The sequence below is a fragment of the Cervus elaphus genome, chromosome X, assembly GCF_910594005.1.
Source record: "Cervus elaphus chromosome X, mCerEla1.1, whole genome shotgun sequence".
NCBI classification, from domain to species: Eukaryota; Metazoa; Chordata; class Mammalia; order Artiodactyla; family Cervidae; genus Cervus; species Cervus elaphus.
The window spans coordinates 155482121-155505618 of record NC_057848.1 but is presented as its reverse complement, the minus strand read 5'-3'; the positions used below and the strand labels follow the sequence as shown (position 1 = coordinate 155505618).

Below are 23498 nucleotides of genomic sequence, written 5' to 3'. Positions count from 1 at the left end.
CATACATAAAATAGATAGCCAATAGGAATTTGCTGTATGATGTAGGGAGCTCAACCTGGTACTCTGTGACAACCTAGAGGAGTAGGAGGGAGGTTCCAGAGGGAGGAGACGTATGTATATCTATGGCTGATTCATGTTGATATATGGGAGAAATGAACACAATATTGTAAAGGAATTATCCTTCAATTAAAAATAAATAAATTTTCAAAAAGAAGATAAAATGTTCTTTCAAAAACTGAACCATTCCAGAAGATGGGGCATCTGAATGACAGGAAAATATCCTTTAATTTTGGAGAGGAAAGGGGGTTAGGGACAGAAATGAAAGACTTTAACTAGTTGTGTCACCAGGCTCAGGACATCAAAAAAAATAAACAGTTTATAGTCAGACAGGCTTTCAGGAATCTGCCCTGAAGGTTCTGCCAAGTCCAAGTCCACCAGTGCTGTCACTCAACAAAGCCAGAAGCCCCAGACCAAATGCAACTTTGTCTCTTTGTCTCCTGACCTAGGGGAGTGGGAATGTCTTTCTCAAGGCCAAAGGGACTCATGATGTTAGAACACGTGCACAAGCTCAACTCATTCCTCTTAGGTTCAAACAATTTTAGTATTAGAGTGGTCAAGAATGGTTATAGGGAATTTCCTGTGGGTCCAGTGGTTAGGGCTCTGCGATTTCATTACCAAGGGGTTCAATCCCTGGCTGGGGAACTAAGATCCCACAAGCTGCGTGGCTGGACAATTAAAAAAAAAGTTTCAAATACAACTTTGAGAGAGGATGAAGAACTCTGAATTTCTTGGGGCCGGACTCTCAAACTTTCAAACTTGGTCCCACCCTACTGTGGCCCCCAGGGGAGTCTCTCCTGAACTTCCAGTTTGCACCCTTCCATTCTCCTAATCTGGGTGGGAGGTGAGCAGGGAACTTCATCTCAGTTCAGTTCAGTTGCTCAGTCGTGTCCAACTCTTTGCGACCCCATGGACTGCAGCACACCAGGCTTCCCTGTCCATCACCAATTCCCGGAGCTTACTCAAACTTGTCCATTGAGTCGGTGATGCCATCCTACCATCTCATCCTCTGTCATCCCCTTCTCCCGCCTTCACTCTTTCCCAGCACCTGGGTCTTTTCTAGTGAGTCAGTTCTTCGCATCAGGTGGCCAAAGTTTTGGAGTTTCAGCTTCAACATCAGTCCTTCCAATGAATATTCAGGACTAATTTCCTTTAGTATGGAATGGTTGGATCTCCTTGCTGTCCAAGGGACTCTCACCTCAAAGCAATTCCCTTCCGATCAGGGAACTATGGGCAAATGAATTCAACTTAGGAAACAGTATTTACCTGCAGAAAGCACTGGAAAGCTCAACATGTTCTGTAATTCCACTATACCAATCTCCTCCACCGACATACTCCTTCAATCCGACTTGTGAGTATCTACTCAACCCAGTGGAGCTGCTCCCAGCCTAATGCAATTGTTGAACATCAATTACAGACCTACTGTGTGCAAAAACTTTGAGGATGAGTAGGATGACCATAGAGCCACTCTTTGCACCAGGTGGCACTGTGGGAGGTACCTGTAACCTGGACCCAGGCCTTACTCTCAAGCTGATCATCTAATAGAAGGGACACTGTATGACTAGCTCGAGCATTTACTATGTCAAGCACTGCTTTACAGCTACTAATTCCTTCATCTTCAAAGCAGTTCTTCTATTCCTTCCCCCCACCACAGTGTTCTTACACCCATTTTAAAGGTGAGAAAACTGAAGCTCAACAATGTCTCTGCAGGTGAGAAAGCAGGAGGAGGAGATATGGCATTCACACCCAGGCAGTCAGGGCTCTCTTCACAGTGGGCCCCCAAAGAACATCTGCTGAGAGGAGCTGGAAGGTTAATGTCATCACATGGGCAGAATAAGAAGAGTGCTTTCCTGCAGGTGCTACAGGCACAAAAAAAGACGAAGTTCCTTAATTCAGACTGAGAGGGGCCTAGAGGAAGTGAATGCCAACGGGAAAAGTGGAGAAGGGCGCCATTTCAGACTGAGGGGAGCAGAGGACCTGTGTGACACCAAGGCAGTCTGACAGACTCTGGTGACAGTCCTCTTCCTGCCTTTTAAAGGTACTTAAGCAGATTCAAGCAACAGGTGCTTGCACCTCATTCCTTATATCATGCACATAACAAAAGCACTAAAGAGAACAGTACTCTGGTAATTTCCATCCAAGGGTGTAGGTAAAGGGAAAGAAAGAAAGCATCACTGGGGGATAATAGGGAAAAATGCACAGGATTTCAATATTAGAAGAACCTGCTGCTAGAGGAAACAACCAGAAAGGTATTCCCATGAGACCTTCTCCCAGGAAAACCACTTGCCGGCCCATACCCCCCCACTATGAAATTGTCTGAGAGCCTAAACATCTCTGGAATTTGTCTTTTCTGACCCTCAAAGCACTCAGCACAAACTTAGGAACAATGGTTGACCCTCAAGAAATGCAGGCTGAATCTCTTCAGGAACAGGTCCCAAATGATAAAGCCTTGGATGGCCAAGAATAATCACTATCAGGATGGATAATCATAAAAACCTCAATCATCAAGACTCCTCTGAGGATGACATTATTTTTCAATATACCTAGCCTCACAAAACCTGCTTTAAAAGAGCAAACCCTTCTACTACCTGACACCTAAATTGAATACTCCAATTTTTCCACACCAACCCTAATAATGTACATGGAAGTTTATTAAATATTTTATCTTTTAAAAAACCTTTTGTTTGGGGCCGCACCGGGTGGCTTGCAGGATCTTAGTTCCCTGACCAGGGATCAAACTCCTCCCCCCTGCAATGGAAGGGAGGAGTCTTAACCTCTGGACCGCCTGGGAAGTCCCTGAAATATTTTAAACCTTCACAGAACGTGTCTTTCCGTATTTCTGTTGTCAAATGAAGGAATATAGCTTTAAGCTATTTTTTACAATAAAAGTTTTCAACTAGAACTTAATAAGAATGGTACCCTTATTTGTTGTTGTTGTTGTTTAGTCGCGAGGTCGTGTCCGACTCTTCGCGACTCCATGGACTGTAGCCCGCTAGGCTCCTCTGTCCATGGGATTTCTCTTATTAAGTGCCTTCAAATAAAATAAAATACCACAGATAAATTTCAGGCCCAACCATACAGCTCCACCTTGACTCTACAACATCAAAACTACCTAGTTATTTAAACTCTCAACCGAATTAAAATGTGAATTTTAACAACCTTCCTTTCCCAATGTTTTATTCTATTAGGTTCCCCTCCCCCAACCTGGTTCTAACGGATGGGTAGGTTTTGGGTTCTTTCCTAGCAGATGCGACCGAGTTTCTCAAGCAAAAAAGACGAAAACAGAAGTACGTGTTTATAGTATTTATATCACAATCCTGTGATAATTGTTAAATTCTGCCTTTCAAAATATGCATGATGAAAAACGCAAACCGGGCAAGATTTAAGCCACCCCCTCCTTCTCTAAATGATACAAATGAAGGCCCAATAAAAAAAAAATACCACTTCCCCCATGAAAATCTTGTTTTAAGTGATTCAATAACATTTCCTTTGATTTCCTTCCCTTCCTTGGTACACCTTACATAAAACACGCAGATCTTCACGATGTGATAAATCTCCAAATCCTTTACTTAAGATCGGCGCGTTTTTGTGGGAAGCATGCTATACTGCGGTAAAAACACGTCTTAAAAATAGCTCCCATTAACTTGAAAAAAAAAAAAAAAGATGCTGTCAGGAAAAACATGAAATCGGTTTCCACGTCGCTTACACCTCCGCACTACCTGCAACCACTTTACAGAACGTTAAAAGACGCGAGACTAGCTTATCGAAAATTCCGTCAAATGTCCTCAAAATCTCTGCCCGCTTCGCTCGTTTGTGGGCAGCCAATACGGGGACCGTGCCTCCTCAGCTCCCAGCAGCTGCAGCCCCGAGGGTCGGGGGCTCATCTGCCGCGCGGCCCCGTCAGACCCCGGGGCAGTGTACCCGCGGCCTCGGTGAGCGCGAGCGGGCGGCAGGGGAACCCGGCTGGGGGCTCGCACCTGGCCGCTCCACCGGCGGGTGACGCGCGGGTTCGGCCCCCCGGGGACGCCGCGAAGCACCGAGCTGGGCTGCCACTCGCGCTCGACGCCCGAGACGCAGAGTGGGCGGGCGCGCAGGCCCCGGCGACCCCCGGCGCCGGCTCGGCCGAGCCCGGTGCCCCCCATGCCGGCTGCTCCAGGAGACTGGGCCAGACACTCGGGGCCCCTAGGGCATCACGCATGGCCTCTGCCGCCACCCCTCAAACCAAGCACACCTGTCACCCACCCTGAGCCTCCCCCCAATGGCACCCACTCACTCAGGTCACCTGAGAGGGGGTGTCCCCTGTCGGCGGCGCTGTGAGGGGCGCGGCCTTGGGACCCCGCGCCCAGACGACTCCAGGCAGAGCAGAGGATGTGAGCCCCGCTCCGCGCCCCGCCTCCCACACCATGCTCTCCACAGCCTCTGCCGGCGGGCCCGCCCCGCCCCCCTCGGGGGCCTGAGGCGCCCACGCGCCCGCCTCAGCCGAGAGCCCCCTACCTGAAGGCCGGTGGTTGGGCGGTGAGGTCCTCACCGCGCCCGGTTCGGCCATCTTCCCAGGAAGCGGAGGGGCCCGCGTAGCCCCCTCCGTCCCGGCTGCCGCCGCGCAGCAGACGCCGTGCTCCATCGGGATGCCGAGGCTGCACAGGCGCACTGCCCCTGCCGCCGCGCTGTGGAACCCGCGCGCGTCCCCCCCACGACGTGCACGTGCGATGTGCGCACAGGTTCTCAAGCTGCGCATGCGTACCGCGTCCACACGCGAGGTGCACACGGGTCCTCCCGCAGCAGGCGCGTACCTCATGCACTTAGCAATATGCACAGCCACTCTCACGCATCACGCCTACACGGCATGCACATGCAATGTGCACACTGGTTCTCACAGAGCTCCCACACACCGCGTGCGCGTTCGAGGTGTACACTGGTCTTCACAGCGTGAAAGAACACACTGCATGGACACCGTTCCCCATACGGTGCTTACACACAGCAGGCAGCGTACACATCCCAGTGTAAACACACATCCTCACACAGTGTACACACTCAGTGTTATACACAGGGAATGCGGTTTCTCGCAGCATGCACTCACATCCTCACTCAGTTTGCAAACAGTGCACACACACCTGCCCACCCAGCATGCACACGTTCTCACACACCGTGCATTCAAATCCTCACACGGCTCACATTAAGTTCACACACACTAGGCAACCACATACTTAGAGCTGCAGCTCTGGCAACAGGTCCTAGCAGGGCCTCGGGCAGGTGCCACTTGGCCCATGCCATGTGTGCAGACGTCTCCCTTCAAGCACAGGCGCGCAGGGGCGGCAGGAGCTAGGTCCTCCCTCACTGCAGTCAGACTTGCAGCTAACCAGAGGACTCCGGGACGGCAGCTGGGTGAACCTTCAAGGAAGAGCAGAGGTATGTAGTCTGCCTTCCAACTGTGCCCCTACTCCCTGTTGACTCCACTTGAGGACTACTCAATGGTTCCTTCCTTACAGGAGCACAAATAATGCACACAGGTACCTGTAACAGTGTCTGCCTGCAACGCAGGAGGACCCAGGTTCGATCCTTGGGAATATCCTCCGGAGTAGGGAATGGCAACCCACTCCAGTATTCTAGCCTGGAGAATCCCAAGGACAGAGGAGCCTGGCGGGCTACAGTAGTCTGTGGGGTCGCAGAGTTGGACAAGACTGAGCGACTAACCGGAGAAGGCAATGGCACCCCACTCCAGTACTCTTGCCTGGAAAATCCCATGGATGGAGGAGCCTGGTAGGCTACAGTCCGTGGGGTTGCTAAGAGTGGGACACGACTGAGCGACTTCACTTTCACTTTTCACTTTCATGCACTGGAGAAGGAAATGGCAACCCACTCCAGTGTTCTTGCCTGGAGAATCCCAGGGATGGGGGAGCCTGGTGGGCTGTCTATGGGGTCGCACAGAGTCGGACACGACTGAAGCGACTTAGCAGCAGCAGCAGCAGCAGCAGAGCGACTAACAAACACTAGTACTACTAGACAAATCTCTGCAAGGAGAACATTTCTGCTGCAGCGTTCTCTGCTGGATGGTGACCAGCCCCCAGATTTTAACTTTCACCCCTCGCGGAAAAATGCATGATTTAAAAAAGAGCAACAGAGCTGAATGGGGGTGGGGTGGAATGGCGGGGTATGTGATGATGATGAAAACGTTCTACAATTAATTACATTATGGTGATGGTTGACTCTTTTAAGTGTACAAAAACCTCTGTACATTTTAAATGGGTGAAGTTTATAGTGTGTCAATTATACAAAACACGAAACCCTGACAAGTTGAAACCCTCAGTAACTTATCGCTGGGTTCTTAGTGATAAGCTTGGAGAGTCCCTCTGTTGGCACAAAAATGTGATGAACGTTTTCCTAACACTCCCGAAGGTGTGCTGGGTGTAGGGTGCAACTATGGTGAGATAGCCAGGAGTTTAAATACAAATGGGCAGCAAAGTGGGCAAGCTGGGGCTGGTCCCTTGGCTGTAATGAAAAGTGTTCCTAACCCAGTAAGATTAAAACAAGTTAATTAGGGCACTGGAGCTGTTTTTTTTTTTCTTCTTCTTCTTCTTACAGTGGAAGGATGGAGTCTTAACCATTGGACCACCAGGGAATTCCTCAAACACCTTGAAATCTGTTAAACCACCTAGTATGTTAGTTAATGCAGCAGTTCTCATTTTTTTTTTTTGCCTCGAGCCCCTTTACAGTAGGGGTTGGCAAACTACAGCCCATGGGCCAAATGTAGCCCACTTTTACTTTTAATAAAGTTTTACTGGAATATAGCCACTGTCATTTTTTTACATCTTGTCTCAGGCTGCTTTTGTGAAACACCCACAGAGCTTAGTTGTAACACAGATCATAGAGCCTACAAAACTTAAAAATTTTTTTTGGTCCTTTAGTAAAACCTGACTAATTCCTACTTTACACCTAAAATTAAGAATCCCAAAGAACTTCTCTATCTGCTGATGCTGGTGGATATTTTCCAAAACTGTTTTTACCTGAAAGCGCCCATGTTAATATTACAACACTGTCAGTTTTCTTTGAAGTAAGTTCACTTGGGGGAATATTTATGTTAGAAAATTTTTAGATTTGTTCCTTTTAACAATAAACCTAAATTTTAACATAAATAACATCTCTTTATTGTCCGGCTTAACTGAAAATTGAGTCTCATATCTGCTTTTGTATTCAATGTATTACAGTAGGTTGTTTAAACACACGAAGAAAATCTAGCCTCTATGTCCTTGGAAAAGAGAGAAATAGTTTTCCAGGTAAGAATGTTCTTGATACTACACCCAATCTTGACAAATGGTAACTTCAAGTTAGTTGCAATGCAGAATCTGACACAGATTTTTCATACTAGCACACTAAAATACAATCATTTAGAAAATACTACTTGACTCTGCTACAATCTTCCAAATGTCAACACATTTCATTCTATGATATTAAAAGTCACATCCATTACTACCACCACTGACCTCTTTACTGTGAAGCTGTCAAGCTAACGGTGGCAGTTATCAATTTTCCCCAACTCTTTTTCACTTAAAACTCAAATTTTATCACCTCCAACAAATGTTGTGTTTTCCTTGAAGTGACAGGGTCATTTCTTTCATTTTCAAGAAAATGCTGACCACGAACCCGTTTCAATAACCAGTTTGTTAGTTGTTCAAGTAAAAATGGTATTCCATGAAAAATGATGGCTGGTTCAGTTTGCAACTCAATAATCACAGTTTTTCCCTGAGACAACTATTGTACTTCACAGCACACTTACCTATTAACTATTAAAAAGATGCGTACTCAAGGATGGAATCTAACAATATTAATCATTTTACTGCACATTAGAGACACTTTTAAACTTGCTTTTTAAAAGAAAATTGTCAGTTTCTACATTTGCTTTCGGAAGGTAAACTGTCAAGTTAATAAAGTCTTGATTCTTCTCAGATTTCTGAGCTATTTAAAACATAAATATGTACTAAACTTTATCAAATTCGCAAAAAGTCAACTAATTCTATATCTGAGTCTGGTGGATCAAATCAGCAATGAGACCTTACTCAGATTTTGTCTTCACTTTTTGATCTTCCATCAGGTTGTGAACCAAAGCCTGGATTGCAACAGAAAAGACTGGCTTTATAAAACTGAGAAAGTTGACCAGAGAATAAGTATCTACTTCACCTATGTCTCTGCACCTATGTCACTGGACCTATAAAATAAGGTCCAGTGAATGGGATTCTGGGAATTTGAGATCATTCTGGGCAACTGACCTACGGTTAGAAAATGTCTTCAGTAGAGGTTTGTAACAAATTCACTTGCCCAGAAAATCCTGTATCTGGAGTCTGACCAAATGGATTCATTCAAATCAAACAACCAAAAACACAGAAATAAAAAAGCAGGTAATGTATATATTTCCCTCATACATCACAGATTTTTTTAAATCAAAATTTTAATGATGTTAAAAAAAAAAGAATGATCATGAATAAAGTTTAGTTTAAAACATCATAGACAGTTTAAAAACAATCAACTTCATACGACATTGAAAGTTATTTCATATTTTATTTCTAATTGCAATAGTTTGCATCTGATTCCAGACAATGGGAATCATAATTCCAAACAATGAGAAAAGAAACCTCCAAATCAGTACTAATTAGCTGTCATGAATCTATAGTAAGAGACTGATTTAAGACTTAAGAATGAAATATGACCAGAGCTTATCAACATTACTAAACTTTTCTCTAAAGAAATATAGAGCAAGTTAGTATTTTGCAAAATATCTTTCTTTAGGCAATTTAGAAAATTCCATCTGTTAGTCTTATGCTGAATTAAATGAGGGTGGTAGCAATTATTTTAAATACTGTGTTGACATAAATATACAAATGTATTCTACACACTTCTTTTATTATAGGAACCAAAAGACTGCAAGTAAGCTTTCCTTTCGGCGGCTCGCGGCGGCAAGATGGCCGTGCAAATTTCCAAGAAGAGGAAGTTTGTCGCTGATGGCATCTTCAAAGCTGAACTGAATGAGTTTCTCACTCGGGAGCTGGCTGAAGATGGGTACTCCGGAGTTGAGGTCCGAGTTACACCAACCAGGACAGAAATCATTATCTTGGCCACCAGGACACAGAATGTACTTGGTGAGAAGGGCCGGCGGATCCGGGAGTTGACTGCTGTGGTTCAGAAGAGATTTGGCTTCCCTGAAGGCAGTGTAGAGCTTTACGCTGAAAAGGTAGCCACAAGAGGACTGTGTGCCATTGCCCAGGCAGAATCTCTGCGTTACAAGCTCCTAGGAGGTCTTGCTGTGCGGAGGGCCTGCTATGGTGTGCTGCGGTTCATCATGGAGAGTGGGGCCAAAGGCTGCGAGGTCGTGGTGTCTGGGAAACTTCGAGGACAGAGGGCTAAATCCATGAAGTTTGTGGATGGCCTCATGATCCACAGTGGGGACCCTGTTAACTACTATGTTGACACTGCTGTGCGCCATGTGCTGCTCAGACAGGGTGTGCTGGGCATCAAGGTAAAGATCATGCTGCCTTGGGACCCAACTGGTAAGATTGGCCCTAAGAAACCTCTGCCTGATCATGTGAGCATTGTGGAACCCAAAGATGAAATACTACCCACCACCCCCATCTCTGAACAGAAGGGTGGGAAGCCAGAGCCGCCTGCCATGCCCCAGCCGGTACCCACAGCATAATAGGTCTCCTTGGCTGCTGGTTCTGGAATCTGAATGTTGCTCTGCAAAGACCTTTAATAAAATCTTTCTAAAAGACGAAAAAAAAAAAAAAAAAGACTGCAAGTAAAAAATGATAAATTGAGAATATAAAAGGCATGCATATACCTTATACAGTCCTAGATATCAAGTGAATGGTGGCAGACACTGCTCTAAGTGCATCACACATATGAATACGTTATTAATCCTCCCAATAATGCTGCTTCTGCAGGTACTGTTATCTCTCATCTTACAGAGGGAGGGCCCTGAAGCTCAGACAAGCTGGAGAAGGTATGTGAGGTCACCTGCAGGTAAAGGGCAGAGTGGGGGCTGGGGCACAGGCTCTTCACTTATCACAAGGCCTCCTAAGCACAAGGCGGCTGTGGAGGAAGAGAAGATACAGTCCAACAGACTCTCCAAATTCCTAAGAGTGTCTTATCACACTTACAAGACTTAATTTTTTTTCTAGACAGGAAGAAAAATGCAAGAATGCTACTTTAAGGTAAATAAAAATATACCAAGTGGTATGCAAAAGTTCACGGGAGTCCAAACTGTATAAATGAAACTTCCCCTTAGTAATAAGCAGGATAGAGATCTAAACATCTCATACCAAAACAAATCTTTTAAATTTAATCTTTATGATTGTCAGGGAACATAAAGAACTTACTTTTCATTTCACTGTCAAGCCACACAATACTGGATGTTGTTAAATCTGTATGCAATAAAGTATAAATCCAGCTAGGTATTTTATTTGAAACATGCTTTTATCTATTTGATTTCTCACTTGCTCTGAGGTCAGTACTTATAGCAGTTTGTATCTATTCAAGTTGTTATGCAACAGCCTATATTTTATATTTACAGGAAAGATGAGATTACGTTAAGCTGTAAGTCACTATGAGTTTTGTAAGCAACTATGTTTATAGTCACAATTCCATGGATGTGGTGAGTAAACCAATGGCCATTTCCTTAATAAAATACAAGAATTTTCATCATGCAGTTTATAGGCTCCTTAAGAGGTGGTCTTTTTGAGAAGCTGGATGTTCAAGACAGACTCAACAATTAATTCTGGGCAAGTCTTTTTTTTTTACACAAACATTTGGTTTGGTTCTTTAACCACCTTAGTAACACGACTTTTATTTATACTCTAACTGGAATAAACACAGTGTAGAAAAACACAAGCCTGTCAAACTCAATAGTGATAACTATTACACCCTCTGCAGTAAGAATCATTATTCTTGGATTTCAAACACTTTATTTTCTTTCAGGGCACACCTTATAGCACTGTATTATAGGAATCAAACAGCATAACAAAAAAATTTTTTTCTTAACGACCACTTCCATTCCAAATTCATGTGAAATATAATCCAATCAGTGAAACTAATTTTTTACATTAAAGACAATCAAATAAAATAATTCCTCCAACTAGTGTTGCATATGAACTACGAGTTTACCTCAACTATTTTAATCAACGTGATTTGAGATTTTCTAGAGTGCAACAGCACCAGATGGGACTGTTACTACCTAGGCAAGAAAAAGTCACCTGTGAACACAAGAATTAGTGTCGTATTTGTAATTTGAAAATAATATTTAGACAGACCATTTGTTAGAGGAAGTTAAGTAGAAAAACCAATGTTGGAGTTGGACCACCCCTACCATGAACTGTAGCACAGATGCAGGGTCAAAACATTCTTGGTAAAATAATGTGAAGGAAAGATCTACATATGGCACAAATTTAGCAAAGCACTTTTATGTACAGAAGCCTAAATATCTTAGGAGGTTTAGATTACTGATGATGATGATCACGAAGTCAAATTTTTCAAAACTGGTTCCTTACAACTGTGGAAAGCTACAAGAAGGACTTCTTTTATAGTATAAAAGGACTTCCTTTATATGATTTCTATGTAGCTAGTGAGGTCTAGGTCCTGCCCTTAATTTCATCTTACTAGAAGTGATAATAGAAAACTAAGTAACACAGGGTAAATCTAAATTGTCAATAAAATACAAGCAAAAACACCTGTGCACATAATAAAATACATCCTAAACACAAAGTAAGGGTTTAATATTCTCTACAGCACAATACTGACTTTATTATATTTCTCCCTTGTATGCAGCTCTTCCATTCAGAAACTGGAGACCATCTTTTCATTTCATTGTTATGCCTTCCTCTTTTCCCAGCTTAGAGATACTTTCCAAAAGGCTTAATTTGTACAAGCAGTTATGAAATTAAATTTTCATTTACACCTAAGTGTTTATAAAGTGCTCAAAATTCCAGCTTACACATATATGACTTCTGAAAATAAAACTTTTTGAACATTATCTTTTTGTTTTGCAAAAGTATTCTACATAGCATGTGATCACAGTCTTTTGTTGTTTGGGAAATCATCCATGAACAGTAAGTTAAGAAAAAAAAAGTTGCTAACTATATCAATGTCTCCAATGTTAAGATAACTGGGTGCCACCTAGTGTTTGATTTCTGCAACTACTAACTCTATAAATTCAAAATTGCTATTAAAACCCAGGTTCTAAAAACTGCACTTTGGAAATGCCTTTTTTGTTGACAGGCTTACAGTGGCAAAATAAGATCATGAAAAAAAAGTATATGATATCAAAGTTAGTATAAAAATAGCCAAATGCTACTTAAATATGAAAAACAGAACAATCATTTTTTACTTCAAATGAAGATTTCTGCTTCCCTTAAATTGTACCAAAATCTTAAGGGAACTAGGTAACTGGAATATATAAAAATTCACTGTACAGTCAACAGGTAAGTCAAAACTAGGGCTTAATTATAGTTTATAATGAGTGTATACGGCAAGTGGTTTATTCGAAACATCCATTTACTTATTATTGGAAGTGGTCAAAGTGGCAAAGGCAGTAATGCATTTTTTCCCTTTTTGAAAGCTCCATTATACCAAAATAACAAAGTGGCCTTAAAATTTCACTTAAGAGAATTCAGCATTACCAGTTTTTAAAGAAATACCTTAGAAAGAAATCAGTCTGCTCTAGCAAATTGCAATGCTCATGAACTTTTATTTAACGAGTCACAGTCAAAATCCAAACTGTTGAACAATCTTCAGAGAAAACTGGAATGTGCAAGGCTGAGTCCGCCGCTTTAGATCTGGAAGAAAAAAAAATCAAACCAAAAGAATTTTTATATTCCAACAGTCTATCTCATGTAAGGGGCACATGCACCCTCTTTAGACTATCTGGGAAACAAATTCAGTTTGAAGAGGAAATTCTGTACACTAGGATTTTCTCAATTCTGGTCTGCTGCTAGTGAATCTTTACAAATTCCTTCAGAATGCTATACACAATGCAGAATATTATCTATAAAGATTAGTGTCTACTTCCCTTCATCCTAGTGACTAGAAATTTATCTTGGGGGTGGGAGCAGACACAAGGAGTGTTACTTCCTTAAGAAAGGGCCAAGTGTGATACCAAATTCTCCTACCAGTCAACCTGGTTATAGAGGTGAAGGCAAGAACACACAGAAACCATTTGGAGAAACACCTTGGGAAAGAAGTAGTGTTCTCAGGTGATAAAGCAACACTTAGAAAATGTACAAGCCAACTCAAATTACTTTAATAACTACTGTCTTTAATAACTACTGTCAGTTCTGAGGAAGAATTGGCACAAATTTAAAAATATTTCTCTTAGAAAAGCTTTACCCTATCTAGGGAAGACCCAGAGGGATGGGATGGGGAGGGAGGCAGGAGAGGGGATGGGGAACATGTAAATCCATGGCTGATTCATGTCAATGTATGGCAAAAACCACTACAATATTGTAAAGTAATTAGCCTCCAACTAATAAAAATAAATAAAAAAGAAAAAAAATAAAATAAAATACAGTACTGTATATTTAAAAATTCATAACTGTAAAAACAGACTGGGGATATGTGCTCAAATTTTAAGTCATGGTGCATTCTAAATGGTTTGGAGATACATCAAAATATGTAAGATGGACTGACAGATGAATAAAGGTATAGACAGAAATGTGATAAACCAAGTATAGAAATATGTTAATTATAGAATCTTGGTGGTAGGTATCACTTAACTCAGTCTTCCTCAAAACCAGTCTTTGCTTTTTTTTGTGGTTGGGGAGGCGGGGGTGTGTGTGGGGGGGTGGCGGTGGGGGGCTGTGCCACAAAGCTTGTGGGATCTTAGCTCCCTGACCAGGGGTCAAACCCAGGCTGTCAGCAGTGAAAGCACAGAGTCCTAACCACTGGCAATCCAGGGAGTCCCTTTAACAGGGCTTTTAATGTTATGTTGTAATTCCAATGCTTCATACCAAACTGGTTCAAACAAGATAATTCTTCTAATATACTAGTTTCAATTAAGAGAAGGCATGTTTGTACAACAGAGGGAATATAGCTATTTATATTAATAATAACTATAAACAGACTATAACCTTTCAAAATTGTGAATCCGTATATTGTACATTTGTAACATATAATATTGTACATCAACTATATCTCAATTAATAAAAGAAAAGGCCTGTTTCTTTGATAAAATCTTATTTCTCACAACTCTCTCTCTAGATACTCTTAATTTAAACAAGATTCCAATGCCTAGCATCCATACTGCCAAAGCAAATACTGATCTTTTCAGGAAGAAGTATTGAAAAAGATTATAAAATCCTCATAAGCACAAACAATTTGACTAGCACAAACGAAAGTTGAGAAACACAAGGTGTGTCAACTTACATCATCAATGTCTTCATCATCATCTCCGATGTCATCAAACTGGATCTCATCATCATCTCCAGGACCGAATGTATCAGTTTCATTGATTTTAGCTTAAGAAACAATAACAAATATAGCCATATAATATAGCCAAGATGGTAGCAAAAATGAATTAAATTGCCCACTGAAAGCAGTAGTTGGGTATCAAACGTTGAACTATACAAGTCAAACTTTTAGTTTAATCTGTTTCATTATCAAAAATATCCTCATAACATCTACCTAACAACCCTAGTATATAGAACACTATTTCACACAACAACATCTCTAAGTCAAGATGGAAATAGTTTTCTTTTGTTCACAAAGGTATTTTTGGTGAGGCTGGCTCCAATTAAACAAACTCTAAACTATTACAACTTCCAGCTACACTTCAAAAAAGGTAGCACATGTTAACAACCCAGAAATTATCAAACACATCAATCAGAAAAATTTGGTTATATCATGCTTATCCCTTAATAACGGAAATGAACCAGGAAGTCCTAGTCCTATTCCCAGATATATTAGTACTTCCTAGATTGGAAATGCGAAGTAAATAATTACAGCAGGATTTTTACACCTAAGTAAAATTACAGTTTTCTTGGTAATATGCAACAACCAAAATACAGTCCAGGGCTCAAAAAGGATAAATCCTCACCAAAAGTATAGTTACTAGAAACAGAGTCTCAGTTACTTTCTTCTTAAGGTGTCTAGTAATATGAAGTGAAGGTAGGCATACTTGGAATGAATCACAAAGACAAAACTAAAGATGCAAAATCCAAAAATTCTATCAAAAAATTCCTTCATCTAAATCATCAAGGATTAACAGCATATTAACAGGTTAATATAATAACTCAGACATTACCGTGTTCTGGAAGCTCGCCGTACGCCTTCAGACTTCTAGCCTCATCTGCATTGTATTTTAGAATCACATCAGCTTTATTATCCTTAAAAAGAGACACATAATGTTTACAAATAATTATGCCAAAATACTATCCATTAATTTCATAAATTAGTTGCAAACTGGATAAAAAAATAAAATCTCACTGTTGTGCTATTAAACTCTTCTTTTTCTAAAATTTTAAAGTTTTCTCCTACCCTCTGAAAAACATCCTTGGGTTTAAGTCAGTCTGAAGAATCTTGCACACTTAAGTGAATAATGATCAACAAGCTTAGGGAAGACATTTATAGATTTCACTTCAAAAGAAGCAGAACTGTGCAGACACAATTTCTTATTTAGTTATCTTCTGGTTAGAAGTCTTTTGAAAAATAAAAATTCACTGGGACCATAATTTATAGGTGATTAAACACTAATTCAAAAACTGAGACTGGGATAATGACCTAAGGGAATTATACCTTTCCATAATCAGTGGTTCTTAGTATACAAATCCATGAGAATCTCTTGTGGAGCTTTTATGTCTATGCTCGGTTGTTTCTGACTCTTTGTGATCCCATGGACTGTAGCCCACCAGGCTCCCCTGTCCATGGAACTCTCTAGTCAAGATTACTGGAGTCAGTTGTCATTTCCTCCTCCAGGTGAGCTTCCCAATCCAGGGATCTAACCCATGTCTCGGCAAGCAGATTCTTTACCACTAACGCTACCTGGGTGGAGCTTTTATATCTCCTGATAAATTAGGAGTCGTGGAATGAAGCCCATGAGAGTGTATTTGTAAAATACATGGCTATTTCTGATGGAAGTGTCCCACTGAAAATGAATACTTCATAACATTCACACTTCTCCATCTGAAAAGAATCTGACTTAATTAAGGAAGAAAAACAGGTTGAAGCTGATTGTTTCAACTTCAAAAAAATTTTTGGACCTGAAAGCAGGTCCAAAGAAAGGCAGGAAAGTGATCACAGTGATCCAAGAATGGTGTGATTCAGGACCAGCACTTCTCAAAAAGCAGTATGTACAGAAGTCCAAGGGGATTCTGGTTAAAGCACACATTCTGATTGAGGCGGCCTGGGGTGGGGTCCAAGAATCTGCATTTCTAACAAGTAACTGAAAGCTAGTGATGCTACTGGCCCCTGTACCACCCTCTGTGGCAGGGGCATAAAAGAGGGATCATGGGAAATTAAGAACCAGAACATTTATTGTGGCTGTCATTTTAGAGTATCAATATGAATGCTACCCAGGTGGCACTAGTGGTAAAGGACCCACCTGCCAATGCAGGAGACTTAAAGATACTTGGGTTTGATCCCTGGAGGAGGGCATGGCAACCCACTCCAGTATTCCTGCCCAGAGAAGCTCATGGACAAAGGGGCCTGGTGGATTACAGTCCCTGGGGTCACAGTTAGACACAACTGAAGCAACTCAGCATGCTAGCACACATGCATGAATGTTACATCTTTCAGAACCTTGACTTCTCTGTCAAAAAGGGAATTAATTCTTTCTACTTCTGAGGTTCTCTTTAAGATCAAAAGAAGAAAATGGACATTAAAATAATATGAGTTTAGAGCACGCTATCTCAATGTCAGCACTGTTTATGTTTTTGGCCATATAATTCTTTGCTGTAGGGACCAATCTGTGCATTTTAGGATGTTCAGCATCACCCCTGGTTTCTATCAATTAGATGCCAGCAGCACTGCCCCTTACCCCCGTGTGTGCAAACCAGTCATGTCTCCAGACACTGCCAAATGTCTCCTGGAGGAAAAGTCACCCACAGTGGAGAACCATTGATTTAAAGTAGTAATTTTAATTCTTTATTCTGGAACAAACATTTAAAAAAATCAGAGTATGATCAGAGTTTTAAAAATAGAAACAATATCACTCAAAATGTAAATATATACATGGTGATGAGTTCCAATAGGTGGAAACCATGGGTAGTGTCTCCAGATAGAGATCACTCAAGAGCAACTACCATTTTCTTCCCTAAGTTCCCATCTAAATTTAAAGCACAAGAGTTGGATATGACTGAGTGACTGAGCACACACACTTTTATCATGATTTGTCTTGTAATCACTTGTGTGCCTCTTATTCTCTCCACTATCAGGCCATAAGCATTTTGTGAGATGGTAGCCTGACTCACTCAGTTGTATCCCCTAGAGTAATGGTTTTTGTATTTTTATTTCAATATGTATAAATTTAAAAACTTGGGGCAGGCAGGCAATCCAACATAAAATTACATTTTTATCCTGCCAACTAAGAATACTAACAAAACTACAGTATAGTATCCTTCATTCCAAAAAGGGAACTTCTAAATATCCAAAAAAGAAAAAGGAGTATTTAGCTTCAGGAAAAATTCACATTGTGATTCTTCTATAGTGAAAATGCAGATTCCATAGACTGGCACTGGGGAACCATGATCCCTGGGGTACCCAGCACAATGCCTATGACAGAAGTGGCCCTTAAGAAATGTTTACTGACACAATACTGAACAGCCTACTGGCCTGGGAACTGGTCAAATCTGGTTATGACTTATGTTCTAAACATCAGTTGCTCATCAAAGTCAAGCAAGTAAACAATGAAAATTTTAATAATATTTTTACCTGGTAGTCCCGTAGACCAACCAATATAATGTCTGAGGTATTAATCCAGACCTATAAAAGCCAGAGAAGGTTACATTTCAAATAAAAATAATCAACCAAGAGCAATGTTGAGTCAGTCTTCCCACAACACATACATACTATTCACTCAACTGTGGGTAGAGTATCTACATTTAGAATTAAGGAAAAAAAAAACTACAATAAGCAGCTGAGCCATTTTAAAGTTTCTATCATTTGGGATATTAGAAAAATAACAATCTTATTTAACTACTTGACAGTTTAATAATTCCAGAGGACCAACGATTAGTTTAGGAATTAAGGGATTTCTAATACTGAACCACTCCAAGTGGTTAGTTACCCATTACATATGAGAACAGTAAAATTAGAAATGTGGTTTTACCCCCCCCCCCCCCGCCGCCATGTACTCAAATACACACAGGAAAAAAAATCCCTTTAGTTTGGTAACAGAAGCATTAATGACCCAATTATTATTTTTTTAATCATAAAGTCAAGACTGGAGGGACTTCTAACCAACCTGATGAATAAATCAATCTGCCTGATCAGCTACATTGATGGTAAATTAATCATTTCTTTCCAAGGCTGCCCATTCATGATTTCAATTCAGGAAATTTAACATTAATACAACACTTCTTTACCATTAATTCATATTCAAATTTCTTAACACGCCTTACAACTATTTCCCCCAACCTCAAGTCAGAACCCAAATAAGGACCACTTACTGCACATAACCAATGAGTCTTTTTAATCTTCTTTACATTGAAATAGCCATTCCAGTATTTTTTTTCTTTCATGACAATAACATTGCATGTATTGGATTGGCCAAAAAGCTGGTTCGTGTTTTTCCTTAAGTTGTTAAGGCCAACCCAATATTTACAGTCAGATCATTTGTTTTACAGTGTGTCCCTCCATTTGGACTTGTTAATTATTTTCTCACAATAAAATTCAGGTTAACCACCTTGGGCAGGAATACAACATAAATGATGCTTAAAAAAAGGTCCCTGGCTCATAAAAACCTTACCGCCATTTCTTCCCCTTTAACCGTAATTTTATATTAAAGTAAAACAAGTCTCCACAGCTACCTTCTTTCTCAGTTTCCCTCTGATGTGACACAATCTTTTAACACCATCGAAGCACATAGCTTCCAGTCGTCCGTTTCCCAACATTTTGATTACTTGGGCATACTCTGGATGAGGGAAAAGAAAAGGGTACAGGATATTGCTCAATTTTTGATAAAGGCAACTTAAAAAATCCACATAAAGTTCATTAGAACACACAGGTTTGTTGGTTAGGAGTAAGTATTTGCAGTAAAGTAAGTGCAAGGGCGTGATAAACACCAACCTAGTATACAGCAGAGCCAGAATCAGAGCTGTGGAATGCCATGTCCATGACAAGCTGTCTCTATTAGAAATATTTTAATTACCTACTTACTCACTGTGAGTTAAGTAGACTGACCACTGTCTTCATCACTGTATGCTCTACTTCTGGAGATCAAAGTGGCTTTCTCCAAAAATACACACTAAAATTCCTTATCAATCGCTCACTTTGGATCCTCACCCAGTTACCAATCTCCTTTCCCTCAGAGGAAGATTAGCCTTTAGAGACTGGTCACAATACAATCTTTGGTACACTAGCAAATAAAAGCAGCTTGAATGTTATTAATGTCTTCGTTAAATTAGTGATTATTTTGGTTTTTGTAAAGCTGGAAAGATGTTCCCAGGCAAATGCCAAAGTTTTAATCAAAATCTTTCCAAAACGGTACCAAGGAAGCCACCCTGTTTTGCTGCCATTTGAAAAACTGAAATTATATACTGGCTTGCACAAGGGCCATCTCTTGTCGCCCAGAAGATCGGAGGTGGGGGATGGGGTCACTCCAGAACTTGTCGCTTACTCAAGTTGTGTTTGTAAATATATCCACCAGTTTGTAAATATAATGAAACCTAACTTTCAAAGGTTCACCTGTAGGGTTGCAAAGTGGCAGTGTTACTCAGACTGCAGTGAATCTAGCACCCATCGACCACCTCAATATTGCTAGTCAATTAAAAGGTAGCCTCTCTTTCAAAGAGGGAGGGGGAAACACGAAAAAGAATAATAGTCAAAATAAAGTCAATTGCTAAAAGAGGTAAAAATGACCAAGGGTAAGAAATAAAAAGCCTGACATGCTGCAGTCCATGGGGTCGCAAAGAGTCGGACACAACTGAGTGACTGAACTGAACTGATAACCTTAGTGATGTGAGAGAATAGACTTGTTCTTAGGAGACACATGATAAAGTATTCATAGTAAGGGAAAAGTACCATGATGTCTGCAACCAACTTCCAAATGGTTCAAGACGGATGGAGACACAGACACAGACACACACACACACGCACATGTGAAGTGTTTAAGGGAATTCATGGTACTTAAACTCCAACTTTTCTGAAAGTTTGAAATTACTCAAAAACATGGAAAACTAGTGTTATTACTTAAAAATCTTAATCGGTTTGAAAAGGTCAAGTCAATGGTTCAGTTTCATTTCACTGTATTTTAGAAATTATTGATAAATGCCAGTAAAACTGGAGAAGTAAGGGAAAGGCTTTGGATTCATTCCCCTAATACCCATGGTCTATTGAACACACAATGTAGCACCAATTCACTATCAAAAAAGGCCAACCAAGTCATGGAATTGTCAACAATACAGCTTTTGAAGTTTAGTTCCCTCTGAACTGTTCAAATCATTCTTAGTTCTGCATATGTTTACATAAAATAGTGAAACATACCTATTTACAGAAATGCTATCAACCCTCAACAAAGGCTGAGTATACAAGAAATAACTACCAAAATAAATGCTCTGGAGAAGTGTGGGGGATGAGAAGAGCAAAAAGGGACACCACGTTTTTTCGCTCAGGATTATGAGCAGAAATTGAATATCTTTATTTACAAAAGAGAACTATTACGGAAAGAAACCTAACTTATTAAATGCTTACCTTGTCCATCTTCTTTGAACACGAGCTCTCTCTTTTCAGATTCATTCTCATTCTTGCCTCTGCGTCTGTTTTTACCTCCTTTACCTAATGGTTTTTAAAGAAAAAGACATTATCAGCAGAACAGTAGAAAAAGAAACTAATAACCAATAACTTATAAGTTAATTATAAAATTATAAGTTTATATTAATTAATGTAATTAATTATATTAAGTTATATTAAAATTATAAGTTTATAATGCTTATAATTTTATAAAATAAGGTCTTTAATTATAAGTTATTAATTATAAAATTATAAGTTTATATTAAATTAATATAATTAATTATATTACTTAATTTATATTAAACTTATAAGTTTATAATGCTTATAATTTTATAAAATAAGGTCTCTCTGTACCTGCTCTCCCAAATGAAAGATCTGTGTGCAAAAAGATAACTGGGCCGGAGGGGGGCCTGGCAGAGTTCTCACTACTGTAATGGAACACACTGATTTTTGTAGTAGTAGAGGGAGAAAAACAATTGTGGCAACTCTGAGAGTTTACACTGGATCTGTAGAATACATCAAGCCAGTAAAAAAGCAAGGTCCTAACTGCCTGAACTTGGAAGCAACCAAGATGTCCTTCAGTAGATAAATGGATAAACTGTGGTATTTTCATATGAGTACTATTTAGCAGTAAAAAGAAGTAAGCTATCAAGCCCCCTTTACCAGTTAGAGGGAAGAGTCTCAATAATACCCAGCAACTGTCCATAAAGAATCCCATGCGGGAGTACTGAAGGCCCCTTAAAGCAGGCATCACCCTGTGGAAGTTAACTGCCGGTAAGGCCAGAGGCGCCCATGCGGGAAGCCCAGGCCGCACGGAGGTCTACCCACAGGTCCCTATAGCGCCGGGGTCTGTCTGGCGCGAATTACGAGCAGAAGCACACATTCTCCCGCAAGAGGCCCTTCAAAAATGGCGTCGGCTCCACCCCAATGTGACTAAACTGTAAGCCTGAAGTAACTTCCCAGCTCCTCCCCCGAGACCAGAATCGCGTCGGGATAGTCTAGCTGTGTGAAGGCAGGCCGGAGAGGAAAGTTACTGTGGCCTAGGCCATCCGGAGACCGCGGACAGAGCAAGGGAGACCGGGCAGAGGGGAGTCGTGGTCCTGAGGTTCAGGCGGCACTACCTTTATTCTTAGGCATGGCGCTGACGACGCACTTGAGGCGTCTCCGACTTCTCTCCGAGTGGCGGCGGCGACTCCTTCGAAGGGAGACGCGTGAGATAGGGTGACACGAACCGGCTGCGAGAGACCGGGTCGCGTCTGCGGGAGTCTAGCGACGGACGCCTCCTGAGAACCGCCTTCGCCGACTGAGCCGCAGCAAATGGCGTCGCGACTGCTCGCGTCCGTTAACCCCGCCTCCCAACGTCACCAGGCCACGCCCCTCCGGTTTATGGCGCATGCGTGGCCGGCTGGCTCCTATTGTTAGATAGGCAGGCGCGCTCTCTGGATGTTAACGGCCGTTGGCGGAGCCCCGCGGGGGGCGGGGCCGTGGCCATGAGCCCGGGGGCGGGGCCGTGAGCCTGGGGGCAGGGGCGGGGCCATGAGCCTGGGAGCACGTGGAATCCTCGAGGCAGTGGGCGGGGCCCAGGCGCCCTCAGGTAGCGCCCCCTGCTGCCTGGCGCCAGACTTCTACTCAGTTCAGTTCCGTCGCTCGGTTGTGTCCGATTCTGCGACTCCAAGGACTCTGCGACTCTGCAGCACGCCAGGCCTCTCTGTCCATCACCAACTCCCGGACTTCTACTGCTTTGTGGCAAACTGGCGTGTTCAGGTTTGAGCTGCGGGTTCATTAATCTCACAGCTCAGTTTTATTACTTGTCCCAAAGAGTAATATTTATGTGACACTTATTACTTTATAAACATGGGTCCCCTACCTCACTGTAAACCTAATTTGGCGGAGACCAAATCAGTTGCTTACTATTACCAGCATTTAGCAGAATGTCTGGCACACAGTAGGTGCTCAGTACACACAGGAAGGGAGGGCAGAAGACAAACTCAGCATTAGGGGCTTAATCGTATCCTCCCAAAATTTGTATATTTAACTCATAACCCCCAATACCTCAGGATGTGACTTTGGAGACAGGATGTTTAAAGACGTAATTAAATTGAAATGAAATCATTAAGGTGGGCCCTGATCCAATATGACTAGGAGTCTTTATAAACAGATTAGGACACAGCACAGAAAGGAACACCGCGTGAATAGGAAGGTAGCTATCTACAAGCCCAGGGGAGAGACCTCAAAGGAAACCAATACTGCTAACACCTAGGTCTCAGATTGGTAGCCTCCAGAATGGTAAGAAAATAAATTTGTTTTTTAAGCCACCCAGTCTGTGGTACTGTATTGGTAGCTTCAGCAAACTAATACAGCTGACTATGCAGGAGGAAGAGCTTCACTTTTAAGTAAGCTTATTTTAAATCACTTTTCTGAAAACGTTAGCATTTTAACATTTTCTAAGGAAGTGGACATTCCTAAGTGACAGAGAAATAAAGTACAATTGCAAACAGTGGTTCTCTACCAGGAATGGTTGA

At 41.5% G+C, this 23498-nt stretch overlaps 3 protein-coding genes across 10 annotated transcripts in view; 1 reads left to right on the top strand and 2 right to left on the bottom strand.

The window, feature by feature from the left end:
* MAP7D2 (MAP7 domain containing 2) overlaps positions 1–4763 on the bottom strand; it is a 97718-nt gene extending 92955 nt beyond the window's left edge. For 4 of the 8 annotated variants that reach the window (XM_043897682.1, XM_043897675.1, XM_043897678.1 and 1 more), the window contains exon 1: positions 4552–4763. In XM_043897682.1, coding sequence (XP_043753617.1) covers positions 4552–4678 — 127 coding nt within the window. In that variant the 5' untranslated portion in view covers positions 4679–4763. Of the gene's footprint in view, positions 1–4330; positions 4439–4551 lie in introns of those variants that run through there. The other 4 variants (XM_043897681.1, XM_043897683.1, XM_043897679.1 and 1 more) reach the window with 3 other exon arrangements.
* A 4220-nt stretch (positions 4764–8983) lies between these two features.
* On the top strand, positions 8984–9806 carry LOC122689659 (40S ribosomal protein S3). The gene has a single exon (XM_043896265.1). It carries the CDS (start codon positions 9008–9010, stop codon positions 9737–9739), a length of 732 nt encoding a protein of 243 aa, XP_043752200.1. The 5' UTR covers positions 8984–9007; the 3' UTR covers positions 9740–9806.
* A 2958-nt stretch (positions 9807–12764) lies between these two features.
* Positions 12765–22328, bottom strand: EIF1AX (eukaryotic translation initiation factor 1A X-linked). The gene is made up of 7 exons (XM_043896266.1): positions 22098–22328; positions 20938–21021; positions 19056–19159; positions 17959–18009; positions 15335–15416; positions 14458–14549; positions 12765–12872 (listed from the first exon to the last, which is right to left on the bottom strand). Exons 1-7 carry the CDS (start codon positions 22111–22113, stop codon positions 12867–12869), a joined length of 435 nt encoding a protein of 144 aa, XP_043752201.1. The 5' UTR covers positions 22114–22328; the 3' UTR covers positions 12765–12866.
* Between the last annotated feature and the right edge of the window lie 1170 nt (positions 22329–23498).

Excerpts from the sequence above, each read along its gene's own strand:
- EIF1AX (XM_043896266.1), bottom strand. Across the intron at positions 15,417-17,958 it reads TTGGTCTACGGGACTACCAG|GATAATAAAGCTGATGTGAT; the intron begins GTAAAAATATTA and ends TCTCTTTTTAAG. Across the intron at positions 14,550-15,334 it reads CGGCGAGCTTCCAGAACACG|CTAAAATCAATGAAACTGAT; the intron begins GTAATGTCTGAG and ends TTGTTTCTTAAG.
- LOC122689659 (XM_043896265.1), top strand. The coding sequence starts at position 9,008 with ATGGCCGTGCAAATTTCCAAGAAGAGGAAGTTTGTCGCTGATGGCATC.